At 40.7% G+C, this 19,789-nt stretch overlaps 1 protein-coding gene across 4 annotated transcripts in view; it reads left to right on the forward strand.

Moving 5' to 3' along the window:
• Nucleotides 1–19,789, forward strand: part of mon2 (MON2 homolog, regulator of endosome-to-Golgi trafficking) — a 53,298-nt gene continuing 33,509 nt past the window's right edge. For all 4 annotated transcript variants that reach the window (XM_030053391.1, XM_030053393.1, XM_030053392.1 and 1 more), the window contains exons 1-5: nucleotides 1–465; nucleotides 9,171–9,234; nucleotides 13,989–14,116; nucleotides 18,464–18,595; nucleotides 19,231–19,360. In XM_030053391.1, coding sequence (XP_029909251.1) covers nucleotides 358–465; nucleotides 9,171–9,234; nucleotides 13,989–14,116; nucleotides 18,464–18,595; nucleotides 19,231–19,360 — 562 coding nt within the window. In that variant the 5' untranslated portion in view covers nucleotides 1–357. The remainder of the gene's footprint in view (nucleotides 466–9,170; nucleotides 9,235–13,988; nucleotides 14,117–18,463; nucleotides 18,596–19,230; nucleotides 19,361–19,789) is intronic.

The following is a 19,789-nucleotide window of genomic DNA, read 5'->3' on the forward strand; positions in this document are numbered from 1 at the left end:
CAGAGCTGGCAATGGTGACGGCTACTGATGGCGTGAAACCCACAGCTGAATTTGGCAAATATCTTCGATAGTGAGCCGCCTCGGACGCTGAATTTGAGAGGACAATGCTACTCCACGAAGCTACTGTCAGCGGCGTTTGAAAAAAGGCAACATATGCTGGTGTCTTCGCTGTTCCTTCGCGCACTGGCGCTCAAAGCAGAAAAGTGTGATATTCTGTCAATGGACCGCGGCGTTTTTCTTTTCTTTTCCAAGGGAGGCGAATAACTCGGGACGGATTATATTTCCAGGGGGATTACGCTCCCGCATTCCTTATCGTTTTGAGGTCCTTGAGGTTTAAAATCGAAGGCATCGTCAAAAATGTCGACCAGCAGTCCTGAAGCGGTGAAGAAATTGCTGGAGAACATGCAGACAGATCTGCGGTCTCTGTCCATGGAGTGCAAGAAGAAATTCCCCCCTGTCAAAGAGGTTAGCTGGCTAGTTAGCCTCATCAAGCCTTTGCCGTAGACACAGCATTTCGTTTGGTTCATGAATCTGATTTTCTTGTCACATAATCACGTATTTTAGATGTAACGTTAAATGTGAGGGTGCTGTCCAAAGCACCGGGCCAGTGATGCGGGCGGGCGGCTGCGCTCTGTTGTGGGATGAAGGCATCTCCACGCTGAGTTGTCCTCGCACTGTAAGGCTACACCAAAGTTGTTTCAGCTGGAAGGCCTACCAGCTAGGCGTGTGAATAAGTGCCTGTGTAGCTCCTCAGTGTCCTGCCACAGTGCCACAGTCGTTTGGTTTGCACGGTGCATTGCAAGCATTCACATACTGGAGGGTAGGCGCACCTAAACCCACTTGACCCCCTTTTTGTTTGAGGAACTCTATCCACATTTTTGGCTGACATATTCATAAGGTAGAGGCCTTGCACACACCATTGTTAGTACTGTCAGTCTGGAGGAATGTATGCAAACATAGTTTTTTCTCAGGAAAATATAAGTAGTTTTTCTGAAAATGTAATTGACTTGTTGGTTGTCATAGCTTACCACTACTTTGTGTGAGTGTGTTAGTGTAAGCACAACTCAAGTTTGTAGTCAGTGTCCCTAAAACTCATCTTGCTGCTCTAGTACTGGAGCAGCTCATAGCAATTTACTTGGATAAAACTCAGACAGTTTATACATTGGGGGATGTTTTGTGTTGGCATTTGTTGAGCATGTTGTCCCTAAAGACCCACTTACAGAGACAGGAGCTTACAGGGCCAAGTTGATATCATGACAAGCCCACCAGCACTGACATGGTATTTGAGAGATTTCTCTGAAAAGTATTTTTTTTCATAGGATGTGTATTGTATTACTGTTAGTAGCCGCTATCTGATTTTATTGTCTTGCTCATATTTCTGATGACATCATGGCCTAGTTTGAGAACTGACTGTTATAAGGAGGTGTGATGTCATAGTTTTTTATAGCAGACAATAGGCACGCATAGTTGGTTAGTATTACAACTATAAGACACCAGTTTACTACAGTGTTTCATTACTCTGCAACACAACCTGTTTTATGACGTGATCTGTTGTAATTAACATACAGCAGTGGCCAGATTTTATTTACATCAGGAATTTACTACATTCTCCTTTGAACCTTAATTTGTAGGCCAAAAGATAATGTGATGATGGTGATATGTGACATGGATAGACGTAACCTCAGTTTGGTCTGTTATGTGGTTTGTGTCTTTCTCCTTCATGATGATTTATTTTTCTAATGGTACAGGCATCTAGATGCTATTTTTTAAATTTGTATATGACTGAAATGCATAGAGCGCAGCTAGTGTTTGCCAAAGTTATGTAATTCATCAGGCACTGACTTCATCTGACTCAGGCAAAGCCTTCTCACCCTAATTCCCTCTGGTTCTCAGGTATAGAGAGCTCACTGTTTACTTGCATACATAACATTGGCTCACAGGCCATGAGATTAAAACATTCCACTATATGTAGGGCTTTGAGGCCCTAAAAGTATTAGTCAGCCAGTTCACCAAGGCAGTAGGTATATCAGGCTAGTCAGGCATAGTTTGTTTTTCCTGAGCTCTGTCCCTCCAGGGAGACATCATTAAAATGAGAAACAAAAATACTTCATTCAGAGCTCCTGTTTTCTTTTTGTTGCTGTCACCACAAACTGAATTGCTACCTTGAATTCAGTGCCTGAGGTGGTAAAATGAGCTATAGGGCAGACATTCACCTAGCGCCATAAAAGCATCCATTTTCAAAACTGGTCTTTCCCATAGATCTTTGATGACCCCAGGGTCCTCATGAAGCTTCTCACTCAAAAACTGACACCTTATGACAGAGGTTGCTTGGTCCTAAGCAGAATATTTCCCTCAGAAATGACAGGAGTACAGGGAGCCTCTTTGATGTTGTTGACAACATGGGGTCAGTCATGCTGGGTGGGGTTTGATGGAGCGATCTTTTTCAAATTGAGCAGTGACAGTTAAATTTACTGGGGTGTGAGTGCTCAACAAACTGAACACATGCAGTCATTGTTTGAATTCATATTATTTACATATCTGTTGTTGCACACAAGCTTGGAATTAATCTTAACATTAGCTATAAAAGATGCTTTTTGCTAGACCAATACGTGACCGTTGGGTAGATACATTTGATTGTCATCCCAGGGTTGTTATTTTTCCTCTGGGTTTCATTAAAGAAAATAAAATACATCTCATGAAGTTTTGATGGAAGATTATCCCTGTAGAGCTTTTCTCCTGCTTTTTGACTCATATCCCTGCTAATCCCACCTTGTAAAGGCATTTTAAAATAATTAGCTGCTTCCCATTTATAAATGAATTAGTGACATGTTTGTCAGTAAACACATAAAGCCTAATGCCAAAGCATCATGTTAATGCTTAGAATGAGAAAGATACCCCCCCAAGCGTGCGCGCACACACACAAACACACACACACACATACATTACCCAGCCAATATCCACCCCTTCCCCCATTCCCCAGTTCATCTCCCACCGTGACATTGCACCACAGCCCTCTCTTGTTGTGGTTAAGAGGAGCCAAGAAGAATCCCATTGATTTTTCTGTATCATAGTTTCACACTCAAGACCTCTCCTCCACTGAGTAGCACTCGGTGGAAACAGTTCAAGCTTTAGTGTTTGTTGTACTCTGATTGCTTTTTCCTGAGTGAAAGAACAGCCAGCCATCCCTCTGTCTTTGGTGATGAGTTGCGGTGCCGTCAGCTGTAGCTCACAGTGAAGCGTGGCGCCTTGTCTTGAGGTAACCTGCAGAATTAATGAAAGCATTGCGGACAACCTTTGTATGGCCTGGTTAGCAAACTTTGATTTTCTATACAGGTCATGCACACGCTGACGAAATAACAAGCAACATAGACTAAGGACTTGATGATCTGACACTAATATACAGAGGTTCTGACTGAATAAGCCAATTTTTTTTTCATATTATGCAAAGTCGATGCCAAAGAAACTGCTGAGTTTAAGACTCTCTCAGCATGTGTCCAAGGAAATCAGTATGTGATGAGCTGTGCTAATGTTGCATTTCAAAGGAATGAGCTGACATTTAGACATGGGTCAGTCCCTCTAAGACGATCTCCCCACAAAAAAGGAACTAGAAAAGAACTGAGCAATCTGGACATGTCCTGATGTGGCCTGGTCCTTCTGCCATCATTTGCTGTTGATGAACCCTCCCCACAATGTCAGACAGTGGCTAGACTGTTATGTAGAACACACTCCTGGTGCTTAAGGGGCCATTAAATGTTAAGATTTTAAAATTGGCATTCTCCAGCATTGTTTATGCGGTGTTCTCATGCTTCCCAACTTTCCTTTGACATGTTGGTGTAAAATTTCTATCTATAAGAATTCTAAAAACGATGCCTGACAAATAAATGCACATTAGACACCCACACAATCACATTTGATGAAAATGTCATGCTAAACCTTGGATTGTCACTTTTTGGAAATGCACCACCATTGTGCCAGAGTTTAACTTAGTCAGCTCTTCCTCCTCTTGCATCATGTGTGAAATTAACATCAGTGACAGTACACTGACATTAATATATAATGGCTTTCATATGTGTTTGAGCTAAGTGGCTGATGCATTTCTGACAAAACGGGAAGTCATGACTGTCAACATATAAAAATTACTAAATAATGGGGAAAAAAATGCAGAAATATTGATAGAAATTTAAATTCAGCACAGAACTGTACAGGATCTGTACGTCAGTAATAACTGGATATTAATGCTTTCATGTAAGATATTTCTACAGTGCTAATAATCAATGCTACTTACTAATCACTAACAGTAGTAACTGCTGCTGTAGTTTGAACAGAATAAAGCAACTCATGCAGTGCCAGGCCGTTTTTTGGGGCAAAGGTTGGTGTAAAGTAGGGGAAGGGCAGGGGGGGAAGGGGAGGTCTGCCTGACCGTGGCTGAACTGAGATCCTATAACCAGACACTAGATACACTGGCTAATGACATCATCAGGCCAGTGACGGTTCCCTCTCCAGCCTGTGGTAGAGTTAACAGTGCTGACACAGCTTTCGGAGAGGAGTGAGCTCTACTCTCTCCAACAGAAAACTCACTGTCTGTGAGGAAGTAGGCTGAAAAATGTCTGGCCCTGCAAAAATAAGAGATTTTCATTAGGCCTTGGATTCCCTCATTAACTGGGCCGATATCAGATATTCTCTGTGGAGAGAATGTGGAGAGTTGTCACCTTACTGGTGATTTATTGTTATTGACTGAAAGATGGTAAGAAACACATGGTCTCACTTAAGACTGAATAAAGGAAATCAAAGCATTCTACTGCTGCCAAGAGGCATTCACTGGTGTGCTTGTTCTTCTCTTATACAGTGTAATCAGTGAAAAATACACCTGTTTTAGGAGTTTTGTAGTAGATCTAAGTTTTCACTCTTTTTTTTTTTTTTTTTTTCTCAAAATTACTCTGACATGTTTTGTTGTCACTGTAAATGTAAAACCAGTCATAGTGCAAAACTCTGCTCTGTTGGCATCCTATACGGATGGAGCCAACAACCCCTTTGGTTCTCCTGGTAAGCCAATCTGATGTTTCTAAAAGAGTGTGCAACAATTAGGCCACCACTTTCAACACTGTAGGAACTGTCCCTGGAACAGAGGAACTCTTTTGAGGATAGGCAACTCTTACACCTGTTTGCATTGAAGGAACCAATCCCTCTTTTTGACTTAGGTGTTGAACGCCGGATGCCCAAAATGGTCCTTGCAAACCATGGTAGGCTTCTCTGAGATCCTGGGGGCTGTTGGAGTGAATTTTTTGTGCTGAACATCCCTAGTTGGTTTAACGTACAACACAGGAAGAGTGAGAGTTATCACCTTTGCTGCTGTTTTTAAAAACAGGAATGAGTGACCACAAACCCAGCTTATTAAAGTTCACTCTCTCTTCGTTCTCACTATATCCCTATTACTCTATGTAAAAACATTTCCTCTTGTCATCTCTTGCTTGTTCTGTCATCTTCAGGTGCATTTTCAACATCTGTGTGTCTCTTCTCCAAAACCAAATGCAGCATCATGAACATTACGATAGCCTTGGCATCTTCACTGTTTTGCTGCTGTCAGTTGCATATAGATTGACTAAACTCCGTGTTAATTGCATAGAATTGGTTGTTGTCTTTGCCCTCACCATGAGCTTCAGCAAACTAGCTCATTTTCATAACCGTTGTCACTTAAGGCATCCTCGTTTTTATTGTGTGCACATTCTTTAAGAAAAGTCTTAATTTTTATCCCCTGCACTTTAGCATCGTTCAGTTCTTTTCATGCACAAGGTCAGTTTGGCATAGCTTGAGCTTTTGATAAGTGCAATGGCTTCTTTTGTCATAACTGTTTGAATGGGACCTCAAAGACTATTGGCTATTGGAGAAAACATCTTTTACTGCCCTTGGGCTGCTGGCTGCAGAATTTCTGAGTGACAAATTTGAGTTAACTGACAGCTGTGCCGCCGTGTGCAGTTTATCGTGTGAAATCCAGGCACGGATAGAGCATCATAGTTCCACTGACGTTGAGAGGATACCAGAGGACCAGCGGCCACTGAAGCAGAACTAGTCAATCTAAAGCTGCAACTTTTGCATAACAAGTATCACCGCCTCAGTTTGTGCCTCTGCTTTGCCACAGCATGTGGTACTTCCAAATCGGTCCAGCTGGACATGGCCTTCACTGGTCTTTTTGAAGTCAAAGAAAAAAAAATGCCTCGTCTTATATCAGAAAGCCTAAAATATTGTGTCAGTTGTTTTTCCAGCCCCCCACACCGCACCCACCCCCCCTTGCTCGGACTTTACAGTTGCAGGACTTGCCATTTCAGTTACTCTTCATAGCCGCAATCATGTCTCAGCCTCTGGGAGTATCAAAAGTAGCCACAGCAGGGTTGTAGTTATTGGGGGCAAAAATAGTTCTCCGTGTTCCCCTCATTGCCCTATAAAGCCCTCTGGCTCCTTGCAAGGAACAAAGGAGAAGAGGGAGGCTAGCATTTTTGAAGATTAACTTTTAAGGCGCTGTGTGGCAATAGGCCAGTCCACAGTTTGTATTATGACAGACCAGCCCACCAACCAGCAGTTGCTTAGTAACTAGTGGTTCAAGAGGTTGTGAAGTGTTGACTTCTACTGCAGCTTGCCCTTGTAGCTGGTCAAATAATATATTCAAGTGATATGAGAATATGAAAGTATATTGCAGTGTGGTGAAGTCACATCTTGCAGAAGCCCTGATGAAAAGCACAAAAAAACACGTGGTTGTATATTTGAGATGTGGTTTTGTCATAAAGTATGTAAATCCAAAGAAGTAGCGTGATACTCATAGCATTATGCTGTGTTTTAATATTGTACACATGGAAAAATGGTATGTAGTATAGCATGTAGCCCTGGTTGTTTGGTTGTTGCAGTAATCTAATATGTATTGTTTGCCTCTGACCGTATCGGACTGGAATTGTTAAACTGTCTGAAACAATGCCTCAATTTCAAAACCAAGCTTATAATACCCTAGCTGTTGACATTATAGGTCACTGACATTATTACTGACTACTTAATGAGAGAGAAGGGAGTCAAGGCACTGGTTGTTTGTTACACTGTGCATGCTTTCTCTGGATGTAGTCAAGCCATGTAATGGCTGCATGAAAAATGCATCAAGGTAATGTAGGCCTTTGGGCTCTATGCTTGGAAGAAGATTTTTGCTGCAGCTGGTGTCAGTAATATACCTGATACTGTGATTTAAGGCTTTTTATTTAACCACAAAATAACAAGAAGATATTCAGATAGAACAACCAACAAAGCTGCATAATGGTAGCATAATTTAGCTCCACAATAAACTTAGAAATGAAGTCCCCGGCTGCAAATGTGTGGTGTCTCAACCGACATTTGATGGTCGCTCTCACCCCCATGTTGCTTTTTATTTGCTGCACTGTATGCCATGTAAATGTGCACAAGACCCATCCTTTTTGTTAACAATAGGATTTATGATGGGTTATTGAAAGGAACCCATAGCAACAGCAACAATGGCAGAAAGCAGGACAAAATGAAAGACCAGCAAAGCGCAGTGTGCGGCAGGCAAGAAGTGTTGCAAAGCATGGGTGAACACTGGCATTGCTTTTTAAAAATTACAGATAGTAAAAGTCAGCTTCTTCATTCGCTGTTGTGAGTTTTATGGACACTGGTTACCTGCGCCACAGGCTAGACAGTGTTTTAAGGTGGACATTATGTCAGGTAGAGTGACACTGGGTAGGTTGGCTCTGTGAACCTGAACAGTTTCGGAGGAGCCCACCTAACAATACAATTCCTGTTTCAAGATGAAAAGCTGCAGAAGTAGATTTAGGTTAATTAGAGTATCAGGTAGGGATGCACGGTAATATTGCACATCAGTGGCATTGGCCAGTATCAGCTTCAAAATGAAATATCAGTATCAGCCTGAAAAGAAAATTTCTGCTGATATGACATGCCAATTTGTGAAATAGGTCATATTTGCCTTGGTTGTGGCTATTGTCAGGATTTTCTCAGAGAGAGCATCATCTGAGCCTGTTTACGTGGGATGAATTTTATAGTTTTGTTTGAAAGAAAATGTTATCTAAAAATAAATATGCCATGTTTTACATAACCTAAGTTGAAGTAGTTTTCTTATTTTGGCCAGTGAATGTGTACATTTTGAAAATTGTATTTTATGACTGTATGCCACAATAAGAGTAGACATAATAATATGTTAATTCCACCTCAAGAGAGATTCAATGTTTTCTGCAATCAGGTGGAAAAACATCGGCAAAAGAGTTGGAAAATATCAGATATTGCATATCCCTATTCTCAAGAGTGTGAGTGAAAGAAAGGGCACATGGAGAAATTGTGATGAGGACTGTGGTAATGAAAGAGGGGGACTAGGCAAGGAAAAAGTGAAAAGCAAAGATAGACTGATATTTTTTGAGGTGTAGTTAGGGTACTTCAATAGCAAAATCACACACAGTCTGATCGGGAAGTTGTGTCTTCACATATCCCTCCGAGATGTGTATGCATGCACTTACTCAGAGACATCTGCTGTAGCAGGAGCTGAGCCTAGGTGCTGTCGTGGCAAAGAGGAAGGAAAGGGATTGTAGTGGAGGAGAAGAGGGAAGAGAGAGTGTTGGTGAAGAAAGAGTATGAGAGGAAATGGGGAAGAAGTATTCAAGAAGGAAGAGAGTTGGGGAGAGAGGGGCTGGGGTGGTAGAGAAAGAGAGAACATCTTGACAGGCTTGCGATTGCTGTAGAGAGATTAAAAAGGGCCTCTGTTGACTTTTTCACACTCAGTAGCTTTCTTTGTCTCACACGTACACAGACTGACTCACACATAGTTTCACTCCATCTCATCCCCAGTCTCCTGCCCTTTTCTCTCCCACTTCCACTTCTTTCCCTCTATCCATTTCTTAACATCTCAGCATTGCCAGACACCCCACGGGGGAAATCACTACCTAGCACATCCCTCTCGAGCTGAAGCCCATTCTAGTCTGGCATATTTACCACCAGCCCTCCTCTCTGCAGCCAGGCCTTCCTGTTTCTCCCCTGTGGCCATCATTAGGAGAAGTTGTGTCTACTTCTGCTACCACTGTGGATCTAGAGGCAGTGATGGTGCACCATCAGCACATTTTGATCAGAGTAACAACTAATGTGAACTTAATACCTCTTTTCTTTTTCTGTCCCAGGCCGCAGAGTCTGGCATTGTGAAGATTAAGACCATTGCAGCACGGAATACAGACATACTCGCAGGTGAGTGGAGGGTGAGGTGGTCACTTTATTAAGAGAGAGAGTGCAAAGGAGCATGCACTTTAGTCTGACTTAAAACTGATCACTTTGCAAACAACTGACTATTTACATAGACTGTAAAAAAAAAAAAAAAAAAAAAAAAAAAGACGGATATTGAGATATGATTGACTTCAGCTTGTAGCCTACATTTTGAGGCTGCTGAAAGTTGCTTTTGGGCTGTGATATGGCAGGGTTTCCTCTAAATGTAATTGATCGAGGCTCACCGCCACAGCAAAATAAAAGCTGCCACGCCTTCGGAATGATTTTTTTTTTTTCAGATGTCAAAACAATTTAAAGTATATTGTATGAATGGATATATATTGGAGATATTGGAGATATGGGGTGGGAGTCGTGTGAGGGTCGCCGGAATATCTGTATGAAGAGGCTATGGAAGGCTGTTAGGAATGGAAGACAGTAGACTAACAAAAAGGGTGTTTTATTGGGACATTGATAAAAATGGGGTATGGACAAGAGAGCTCCATGAGTTGTGCAATAGACTAGGTTGTGAGGATGTACTGGATAATATGATGAAGGTTGATCTCAACATGGTTAAAGAAAGGTTATCTCTCATTAACAGCAAGAATTGGCTTTGTGGACTAGTAAGCAAGCCTAAACTACGCACATTTAGGGAAGTAAAAACACAATTGGGAACTGAAAATTATGTTAATTATTATCTCACAAAGAAAAAGTGGTCTTTGTGTGCCCAAATACGATCAGGTATCCTCCCCCTACATATTGAAACAGGCTGTTGGGTGGGAACCAGTGAGGAGGATAGGCTCTGTCATATGTGTGACCTTGGCTAAATAGAAAATGAAATGCACTTTCTTTTTTACTGCCCGTTTTACCATGATTTAAGATTTAATTTGTTTAATCAAGTTAAGGTACAGACAATCCACCTAATGCAGGGCAAAGAGATGTTAACCTGGCTATTTAAATATAAAACACATGCAGTCGCGGATTTCATTGTGAAGGCCTGGTATAAGAGGAAGATGGCAATGTACCATTGAGTGCCTGGAGTTTGTTGTACTACTGCTTGTTTGCTTCCTTTGTTTTGTTGTGTCAAGCAGTGTTTTTTGTTTTGTTATGGATGTTGATATATTTTTATTTGGTGTCTTATAATTCCTTTGTGGGATGGGCCACAGTTGTGGCAGGACACGTAAATAAATCATTCATTCATTCATTCATTCATTTATATATACACATACAGTATGTCTGGGGAAAATTACATGGAGAGAAGCAAATCTGGGTGGCACAACCGCTCCAGTCGTTTCACCTGCACCTGCACCACCAAGAAAAAAAATTACAACAACTGCACCGGCACCGTGCGAGTCCAAAAGGCAAAGAAACTTTCCAGCTACAGCAGCGCACTGACATGGATTGTGTAACAAAGCGACAAGTTGCCGCTCTATTTTCATTGACTAACAGCAGCACACTGGCTTAGCTTGTCTATTCAGAGACTTCGGCTTATTTTTCAATCTATGTTATCACATGCATACTCCTGCTCATTCATTGGTAGTTGAATGGTTAGGTCTGTTTGATAAGTAATTTACATTTTTTAAATAATAAGATACTGTTAAATTATTGGAGTCAAGCTTACTGGTAAACATCTACTCCTTCAAGATAATTTATTATGTTCTACAACTCATAAACATACACTAACACTACATACCGAGTGTTTGAGCAGCATATCTCCTCTGTGCTACAAAAGATCCATAGTAAAATTATTAATATTAACGCTGAAGCCCTCCCCACAGTTTTAAAAAATCCTGGAGGAAACCCTGTATGATATTAATTGAAATTTATTTTCAATTATAATTTTGTTTTCTGAAGATGTGTAAGATGTGAAAACAAGATAATTGAGATAAAATGATTATTGTGCCCCATTCTGTTTTGAATGCAGCACTCCTGTTTTCAGGTCTTAGTTCTCACCATCACTCAGTAGACTGTGGATTGAGATGCATTTTTGTCCGAACCCGACCCGAGACTGGAGCATAGTGACCGAGCCTAACCCGCACCTGACAAGCATTCTTTTTTGTGTCCCAACTTTACCCCAAGCCCCAGATTTTGCTTGTCCTTCATCACTAGGTTACATTTACTGGCTGAAATAAACTACGTGCTGCCTTCAGTGTCATCACATAAACTCTAGCACTATACAGGAAGTTGCCCAGAACAGGTATTAGGTCCATAATTTTTATTTATTTTACACTATAGTTTCACTAAAATAACACCAACATGACCGTACCCAAACATAATTTCTAATTTTTTGTCTGAGCCCGACGAGTCGGCTCCTGATGGGCTTGGGTCAGGTATCCACACACTATAACTCTTAGCCAGACTAGGACATGTTTATATTTGAAGTTCAAGGAAATCCACTGTTAAAAAGACTTTTTTTTTTTCTTTAAAAAATTCTATACTTGCATGGTGTTTCTACACTCAGTGAGTAACTGTCTTAAATAATAGAGATCTCAATATTGACCAAAATAATCGTGAACATGATTTTTGCCATATTCTATAACTGCATCATTTGGTTATGCTCTGCCCATCCATAGAGAACCTCTATGTCTTTGAGACTTTAAGTAGTCTATTTATTCATGCTTTGATCCCAAAATATACAATAAGCAGTGGGTTTTACATTTCAAAACTGTGACAAAAAAACAAGCAGTAGGTTATTTTTTATCATGTGACATGAGAAAATTCTTTTATATTGTGTAATTCCAGTAATTTCCTTGTGCAACACAAATAGGTAGTTCTTTGAAATGAACCTACACTTTGTTGGAGCACATATGAGATAGATTTTAGGACTACAGCGAAAATATAATTGATAAAAAATGAAAAATAAATGAGCATATGCCCAAGTTAAGATTAGAATTGTTCATAAGATAGCGGTGTATGTTCATAACACTATTATTTGCCTGCAGTAGATATGCAGGATAATGTTTTTCATTGAACAGTTAGTTTTTTAAGCCTACAGAAATCATATGCATTATACAGATGGTCTTTAATTCCTCCCAACAAATAATGCAGCCATATTCATCGTTAAGCCAGTGCATGTTGGTAACCAGGATAAAAAATAAATACAAAATAATAATAATAATGATAATAATAACAATAAATCAAGAAAACACTGGAAAAAATGGAGACGTGCAGTCTTGTGTGGTGCTCACCCCTCTTCAGATTTGTATGCAAAGTGGCTAACATGATTTAATTTGTCAAATTGGATGGCTGCTTCTGCCCTGGCTAATTCACTAGAAAGCACGGCCAATTGTGGCTGATATCAAATGAATTTGCAATAGTTCCATGCCGTCCTCATCAACAAAGGCCACAAGTTCAACTTAGTTGTTTTCAGTAACACCTGCTGAGTTGACACATAGTGGGCATTTTTTGAAGTCCACTGATGATGTTCCAGCTACTCTTCTGTAACTGCAAAACAGCTCGCTAAATCCAAAGGTAATTTATCTGTGTTTCTGGGATGGATTTTCTGGTTGTGTTACAGCAAGGTGGTGAAGTGTTTCCAAAAGATTTCAAGGGGAAGCCTCAAGCCTGTACTGCAGGTATAAATAATTAGACAAACTAAATCTAGTGCAATGGCGGTGAAAATGATTTTTCTCATGAAGCACTGGTTCATTTGCATTCTGGTAAGACAGCACAAATGTCTTTGAGTGCTCCCGCTTCACTTATTTTCAAAAGCCATATCTTAGGTTTGGATATATGGAGGAACCTTTTCTAAATGTGCCCTCTGGAGCCTCTTCAGAAGGGTATTTAAATCAAAGGTAACACAGCATTTAGGATGCTCTCTCTTATTTTAACCTGTAAAGTTTTGCCATTTTATCCCCTTCCCACTATACCCCCTGTTCTCTATCCGTCTGTGTGGCTCAGTATTGAAAAACAATACCTACTGGCACTGTACCAATATTTGCTTTTGATATTGACTCTATGGTTGACTGCCAATGACAGGCATCATTTAATAGATATGTTATCATAAAAACATGCACAATCTAAGTGGAGGGTTGGAGACAGCAACCTTACCGACATCAGCAGAAGAGTTTGTTATGATTGGAACAAAAATGAGATGCATAATATTAGTTTATCCTCCATTGCTTTCTCTCACTCATGCCTGATGACAGCATGCTGCAAGCTCAGTATATATACTTCAAAATGTCAGCAGCAAATGGATTAAACTTGAACTTTTTTCCCTGAAGTTCAAATTGATTGAAGTTTCGTCAGAACACTTAACGGGCAAGTTTGAATGATGCACAAGGTTAGCACTTTGATTCCGCTCTCCTCATAGGAAAACAGTGGCACGTGTTGTGCACGTGGCTTAATGCATCAAAAGTTAACAGATGTTACTGAAAAGCTGCAGCCGTGTAATAACTTAAGACAAGATGTTGGTGTGTATCCAAGTACATCAAATGGCAAAATGTCTTTCACGATATATTGAAATGTGGTTTTATTCACCTAAGAACTGAAATTTGGCGAAACTCTAATAAAGAGTGCCCTCAATGGTTTAAGGTGCATATCATGTAAACACAACATCCAGCCTAGGATCTTAGTCATATGTTATACCCCCTCTGTCTCAGTCTTTCTTACCTCTCTGTTCTGAACTCTGAAAATAAAGGTCAAAATGCCCACTTCAAACGAAAGCATTTTTGAAGCATCTGTACTGATATTGCAAAATGTCCAGTGATATTTAACACTGTCTGTGTGTCCTGTTCTTGCAGCTCTGAAGGAGAACAGCTCGGAGGTGGTGCAGCCCTTTCTGATGGGCTGTGGCACCAAGGAGCCAAAGATCACCCAGCTCTGTCTGGCCGCTATCCAGAGACTCATGTCCCACGAGGTGGTGTCCGAGGTGAGGATCAGACAGCCTGCAACATAAAGGCCAAATAATACTTTCCGCGCATCGTCATCATGTCAGCAAGGGTTCATCGTTCAAAATTTGTGACCACGTGGACTGTACATAGAGCAAGTATACCAGACTGCACATGCTCCAAATGGATCTCTGCTGATAGGAGAAGGGGATTGTTTCACACTTATACATACGCACACACACACACACACACACACACACACACACACACACACACACACACACACACACACACACACATGCACACACACCAGCCAACCACTGAAATATGATTCTCTCTCTCTCTTTGTCTCTTTGTGTCTCTCACTCTCACTCTCTCTCTGTCACACGCACATTGGATCGGGAAATGCACATGAGCAGCACAAATCTGCAGCTGTCTGTGGATGCAGAATGTATGTCTCATCCTTAAGGCTTGAGACAAGGTTGAGACAAGTTTGAATATGAGTAGCGTTTGTCTTTGCTGAAGCATGCAGACACATGATGTAACTGTGGCAACTCTGAATCTGAGTCTAAATCCATAAAACAACAGGTACAGTGCAGTTAGCTACCATGATAACGGGTGATGCCACACACAAGTCCCTCCTGTGTCCTTCCCTTTGTCTACATTTCCCTTTTGGTCAAAGTGACTTTTATCTGTGAAATCAATACAGTTCTATCTCTGATCTGAGCTCACCTGCCTAGTCTACTGCAGTGAACGACACAACATGTTTACCAACTCCAGTCCCAAGTTGATATGTGTGTCCTTGTGGAGAACCTTCTTCCCAAGTTAAGATCAGTTAAGATACACCGCTGCTCATTTTCACAGATTTTTCAGCTGTATATTTAAGACGAGTGCTATGCTTTGGATGTGATGCGCTATTGCAGATGTTGTTCAAATACATCATGGAACGAGCACATTTTGACAAAGACTTCCTTCAGGTGTTGTACACTTGATGTATAGAAATGTGCCTAGACAAACCCACACCCACACATGCTTGCACACACTGATTAAAGATCACCTATCTTATTGTCAAGACATGCGCCTTTTATCTCATGTCCCCAGGGAAATTCATTGGGATCAATACAAGAATCAATGCGGCTCCATCAATAGTCTGTCAGGCAGTGTAAATATTGGAACAGTTAATCAAAATTCATTCTCATCTGTAACTTGCTAACACCTCAGAGCTGCAGGCCCCCCTCACCTTCCCCCCGGCATTAATGAGTTTTTCTTAAGTTATCCTGCCATAAATAACATCTAAAAGGTTTTGATTATCATAAACAACTTCTGTACCTGAGTTTAAAGTCTCTTTTAAGAGTTACTCTTTTCAAAATGTTGAAATATCTTAGACCTTCTTAGACCTTATCTAGGCTTCTATGCATTTATGTACTTTGACACCTGAAAGTTACAGAGCACAGCCACAGTCTTTTATTGTGACCAACTGGAGCAGTTGGGGGTTAAAGGGTCTTGTTAAAAGGCACTCCAGCTTGACTGATTCATTTTCCTTGCTCAGTTTTTTCAGCCCTTCCAGGATTTTGAAGCAATGACGTTCTGGTCAAAGGAATAATTCTCATAGCTGTTATGATTCTATTGTCCCCTTTCTTGAGTAGCCCTTGTATTTCCCAGTTCCTTATCTGTCTTTGAACAGTTAATGTTATCAGACTGTTGCAAGCAGCAGAAGTCCAGTATTGTTACTGTACCTTCAGAGCTTGTAAGTGACTCTCTCATAACCACTTTACAGCAGCACTCTGTCCTATCAGCAGCCCTGAACCACAGGCTTTAAAAAGTAGCTCAGGGCCAGGCAAGACGCAAAACCACACCACCTCACTATTGATTCTGGCGGTTTTGCTTGAGAAGATACATCAGTTTGTCATGCAGAGAATGTTGTCACATTTAATCTGATTTGGCCCCCAAGAGAGGACAGGCAATCTGTCAAATCAACTTTAAAGAAAATTTTGTTATGTTAGAATAGGAGACACACTGAATTGCCACTTACAGACAGCATGGCTAATGCAAGACAAAACTTATGACAGCAACTTCTGCTGTGCGACACCATGGGAGCATGGCTGTTGGCAGGGTTATCTGCAAACAAAACACATTTCAGATGACAATCACCCACTCCTGAAATATATCTTTTTTATTATAAGTTTTATTATTATAGAATGTTTATCATCTGCAGTTTCTGTTTAGTATGTAACTAGCAGTTTTTTTTAGTGGTGGTCACATGTTTTGTGACTGAACATTCTGGGAAATTGCACATCCAGTGCTCCTGGGGCCCCACAAAAATGTTTGGGCATTGCAGTGTGCCACAGGTCTAATTCTGAGCACAGCAAAAGTCCTAGCTAAATCCCGCTGCTACTCAACAATAATGAGCACTGAGTTTTTGTCACACTTGCAAGGAAGGAATTCACATTTGATTGTGAATTTGACCTAAATATATTCCTTGTTCCTTGTTTTTGTTTTTGTTTTGTTTTTTTGATAGGTAAAGAGCCTGACTTGTTCTGCGAGTTACTCCACATAAGAGCAGCTCACAAGGGTTATATCAGGAGGGGTTTAAGCAGCCTGACCCAAGAAGGACATGAAGTGTCTCTTACTGTCAGCATCAAATGACATAACATTAGTTAGCAGCTAGAGTTGGTGTGATTGAACTATACAATGTTGTGACCTCTAAGGAGGCGATACCAGCTGGTTCCATGAGCGTGCGTGCGTGCGTGCGTGTGTGTATGCGCGTGTGCACGCCCAAGCGCATGTGTGTGTGCATGTGTGTGCTTTGTGGCCATGACCTCAGGCTGTGCTCTCACTTGCTTCATTCTGTCACTAGTTAGAGACTGTGATACTGCCTCTTGGGTGGAGTGCGTGTGTGTGTTTGTGTGAATGAGTGAGCGAAGGCAGACCTATCCAAAAGAATAGCCACACAATTAATAAAAATCTCCAGGTTCAGATTGTTTTGATGTTTTTGTATCTTCAAACATTCTTTGAATCTTATATCACATACCAATTTACCATGTTCATATAAAGAATACAGCTGGGAATTATAGACTGTTTTCTGTGACACATTCTAACAATACATTAGTACATTTTATGATTACAAAAAAACAAACAAACAAACCCAATGATCTTCAAACAACAAATGACAACAATCATGTAATGAAAACCAACCTTGAAGTAGTGAATACAGACATCAGATAATGAAATTGGTGAGAGAGGCTGTGAAATTGAGTCTTTGGTGATGCAACCATAATGTGACATTAATACAGAAACATATGCAGGCTTCTAAAGGTTAAAAGACATTTAAACCCAACAGATTTGATTCTCTCCTAATTTTTTCCTTTTTTCCCCCCATTCATGACTAAATGACCAAGCTGTTCCCGGTCGCCACATTGCTCCTGGCGGTTAGAATTTGGTATTCTCCTAGCGTTCTTATACTCTGGTCTTTTTTTTTTTTTACCAGCTAAATCCTGCTGCAGGTACTTATTTTCACCATGAGGATCGATAATGTTTATTCATATCTAATCTAAAGAGTGATGCTGCTCTACCGCATCACTGGTTCTATGGCCACCATAATCCAGATAGCAGGTGCATAAGTTGGTAACTGTGGAAACACCAGATGTCAGTCAGCAGGGGATTAAAATTACCCTAGGATGCCAGAGTTCACTCTAAATAAAACTGTATTTTGAGCTTGAATTTTTATTAGGGTGGTCATAGAAAGTTGCTGACTTTTTTGCTCTGGATAGGGACAATTTATGTATGGTCCAAAGTTAAAAATAATACCAATCACCAGAACTCACCCAGTGATGCTAATGCTGTTTTGAGAGGACTCAAATAATTGTTATACTTCACCTTTACTATTTGAAGAATGTCAGGTCCTAGTTCATTTTTTAATGCAGTTTAACATGTTTCTTCTAAAAAGCATTTGTGGTTGCCATTGATTTTCTTGAAGTCATATATACCACGCTCCAGTCTTTTGACACAAGTTACCATTGCGCAATACTCATGTGCTTCATAACGTTAAAGGTGGTGTTATAAGGTTAAAAGTGTTATTTTCTGCAGACTTTCTCTTTCACTTTTACTGAAAATGTAGTCTGACCTTGGACCAAGTAAAGCCTGAGCAAGTTGCTGTCCTGCCTATGGCAAGTAGTCACCTAACAAGCCAGTCAACAGTCACTTGACTAAAAGAACAGGGATGGTGATTGGATGAAACAAAATGCGACCAAACATTCAGGCGTTTGTTAGTAGTCTGTATTGTCAGCGTGATTCAGTCAACACCAAAAAAGCACCCACTGTCAGTAACCAGCCCTAATGAAGTATTTAAATTGTATGTGTGTGCGTGTGTGTGTGTGTGTGTTTAACAGGCGGCTGCGGGGAACATCATCAACATGTTGTGGCAGCTGATGGAGAACGGTTTGGAGGAGCTGAAACTCCTCCAGACAGTCCTGGTCCTGCTAACCACCAACACAGTCGTACATGATGAAGTCCTCTCCAAGGTACAAGACCTGCACATTGTCACATCACACAAACTGACTCACACTGCGTCTGTCTATTTGGAGGCAACTGTAATACAAGCAGCAAAAAGCTTCGTGTTTTGAGCCACTGCTCCTACCTGAGAGCACTTGCTCAAAAGATGTAGCCTTTTGCTGCTTGTAATGTAGTTGCCGTTTGTGTTCTTTGGTTTTCATGTACCTAATTAGAGTGCCCATTAGTAGAGTACATATTTTGAATTTGCATATATGTGGCTTCTAGTTCTTCTTTTTCTTGGTTATTTGTGGGTTTGCCTGGAAGCCAGTATCTCCACTGTTTTCTGAATAAGGCTGGTATGCAAAAAAAAGGAAGTACATATTTCAGTAAAACAACAGTTGAGATAGTTTAAAAAAGCATGATTATTAAATAGTCCTGAAGACCCCCCTGTTTACAGTACTTTGTGTATCTGTGAGTTAGTAAAGTAGTGTAGTGTAGTGCACATCTGAGCAGATAGTGGTGTGGATTGTGTGTAAAATATCACACTTCCAATGCCGATCTTTATTACAAATATCAGGTTACCAAATTTGAGGATTACATGTTAGGCTTGTGTTTTAATGTACAACAAAAATCGAATCCTTTTTTATACTTTTCCCTTGCCCAGGCTATCGTGCTATGTTTTCGTCTCCACTTCACTAAGGACAACATCACCAACAACACAGCTGCTGCCACCGTCAGACAGGTCGTCACTGTCGTCTTTGAGAGGATGGTGGCCGAAGATGAGCGTTTCAAAGGTCAGAGGGCGCTGCTACTGCTCCTGGGAAAGGGGGGGTGTCATATAGGAAGAACATTGAGTGACACTGCAAGTGCACAGAGATAAGTGTAAACTTTGATTTCAGGGGACACAGTTTTTAAAGAGAAATTGAGTAGAAGTTGAGTCCATCATGAGCTCATTTAGACTGGTTTAGAGCTCTGGTGCTCATCGGGAACAGTCTATATAGAAAATTCAGAGTACATCAGGGTTCATGGGAAATTTAGCTTGGTTCTGTGCATCGGGAATGTCCAGAATCCATTAGCATACATAAAAAGTTTTAGTTCCTTTATCGTGGCAGCTATTTTATTCTACATTACAAATATCCAACTTCTCCATCAAATTTCTCTCCTCTGGCTAACTTTGTCCTCAGCAGCAGAGGTACAGGAAAAAAGTTCCCTGTTAGACTGCT

The sequence above is a fragment of the Myripristis murdjan genome, chromosome 6 (genome assembly GCF_902150065.1).
Source record: "Myripristis murdjan chromosome 6, fMyrMur1.1, whole genome shotgun sequence".
Lineage (NCBI taxonomy): Eukaryota > Metazoa > Chordata > Actinopteri > Holocentriformes > Holocentridae > Myripristis > Myripristis murdjan.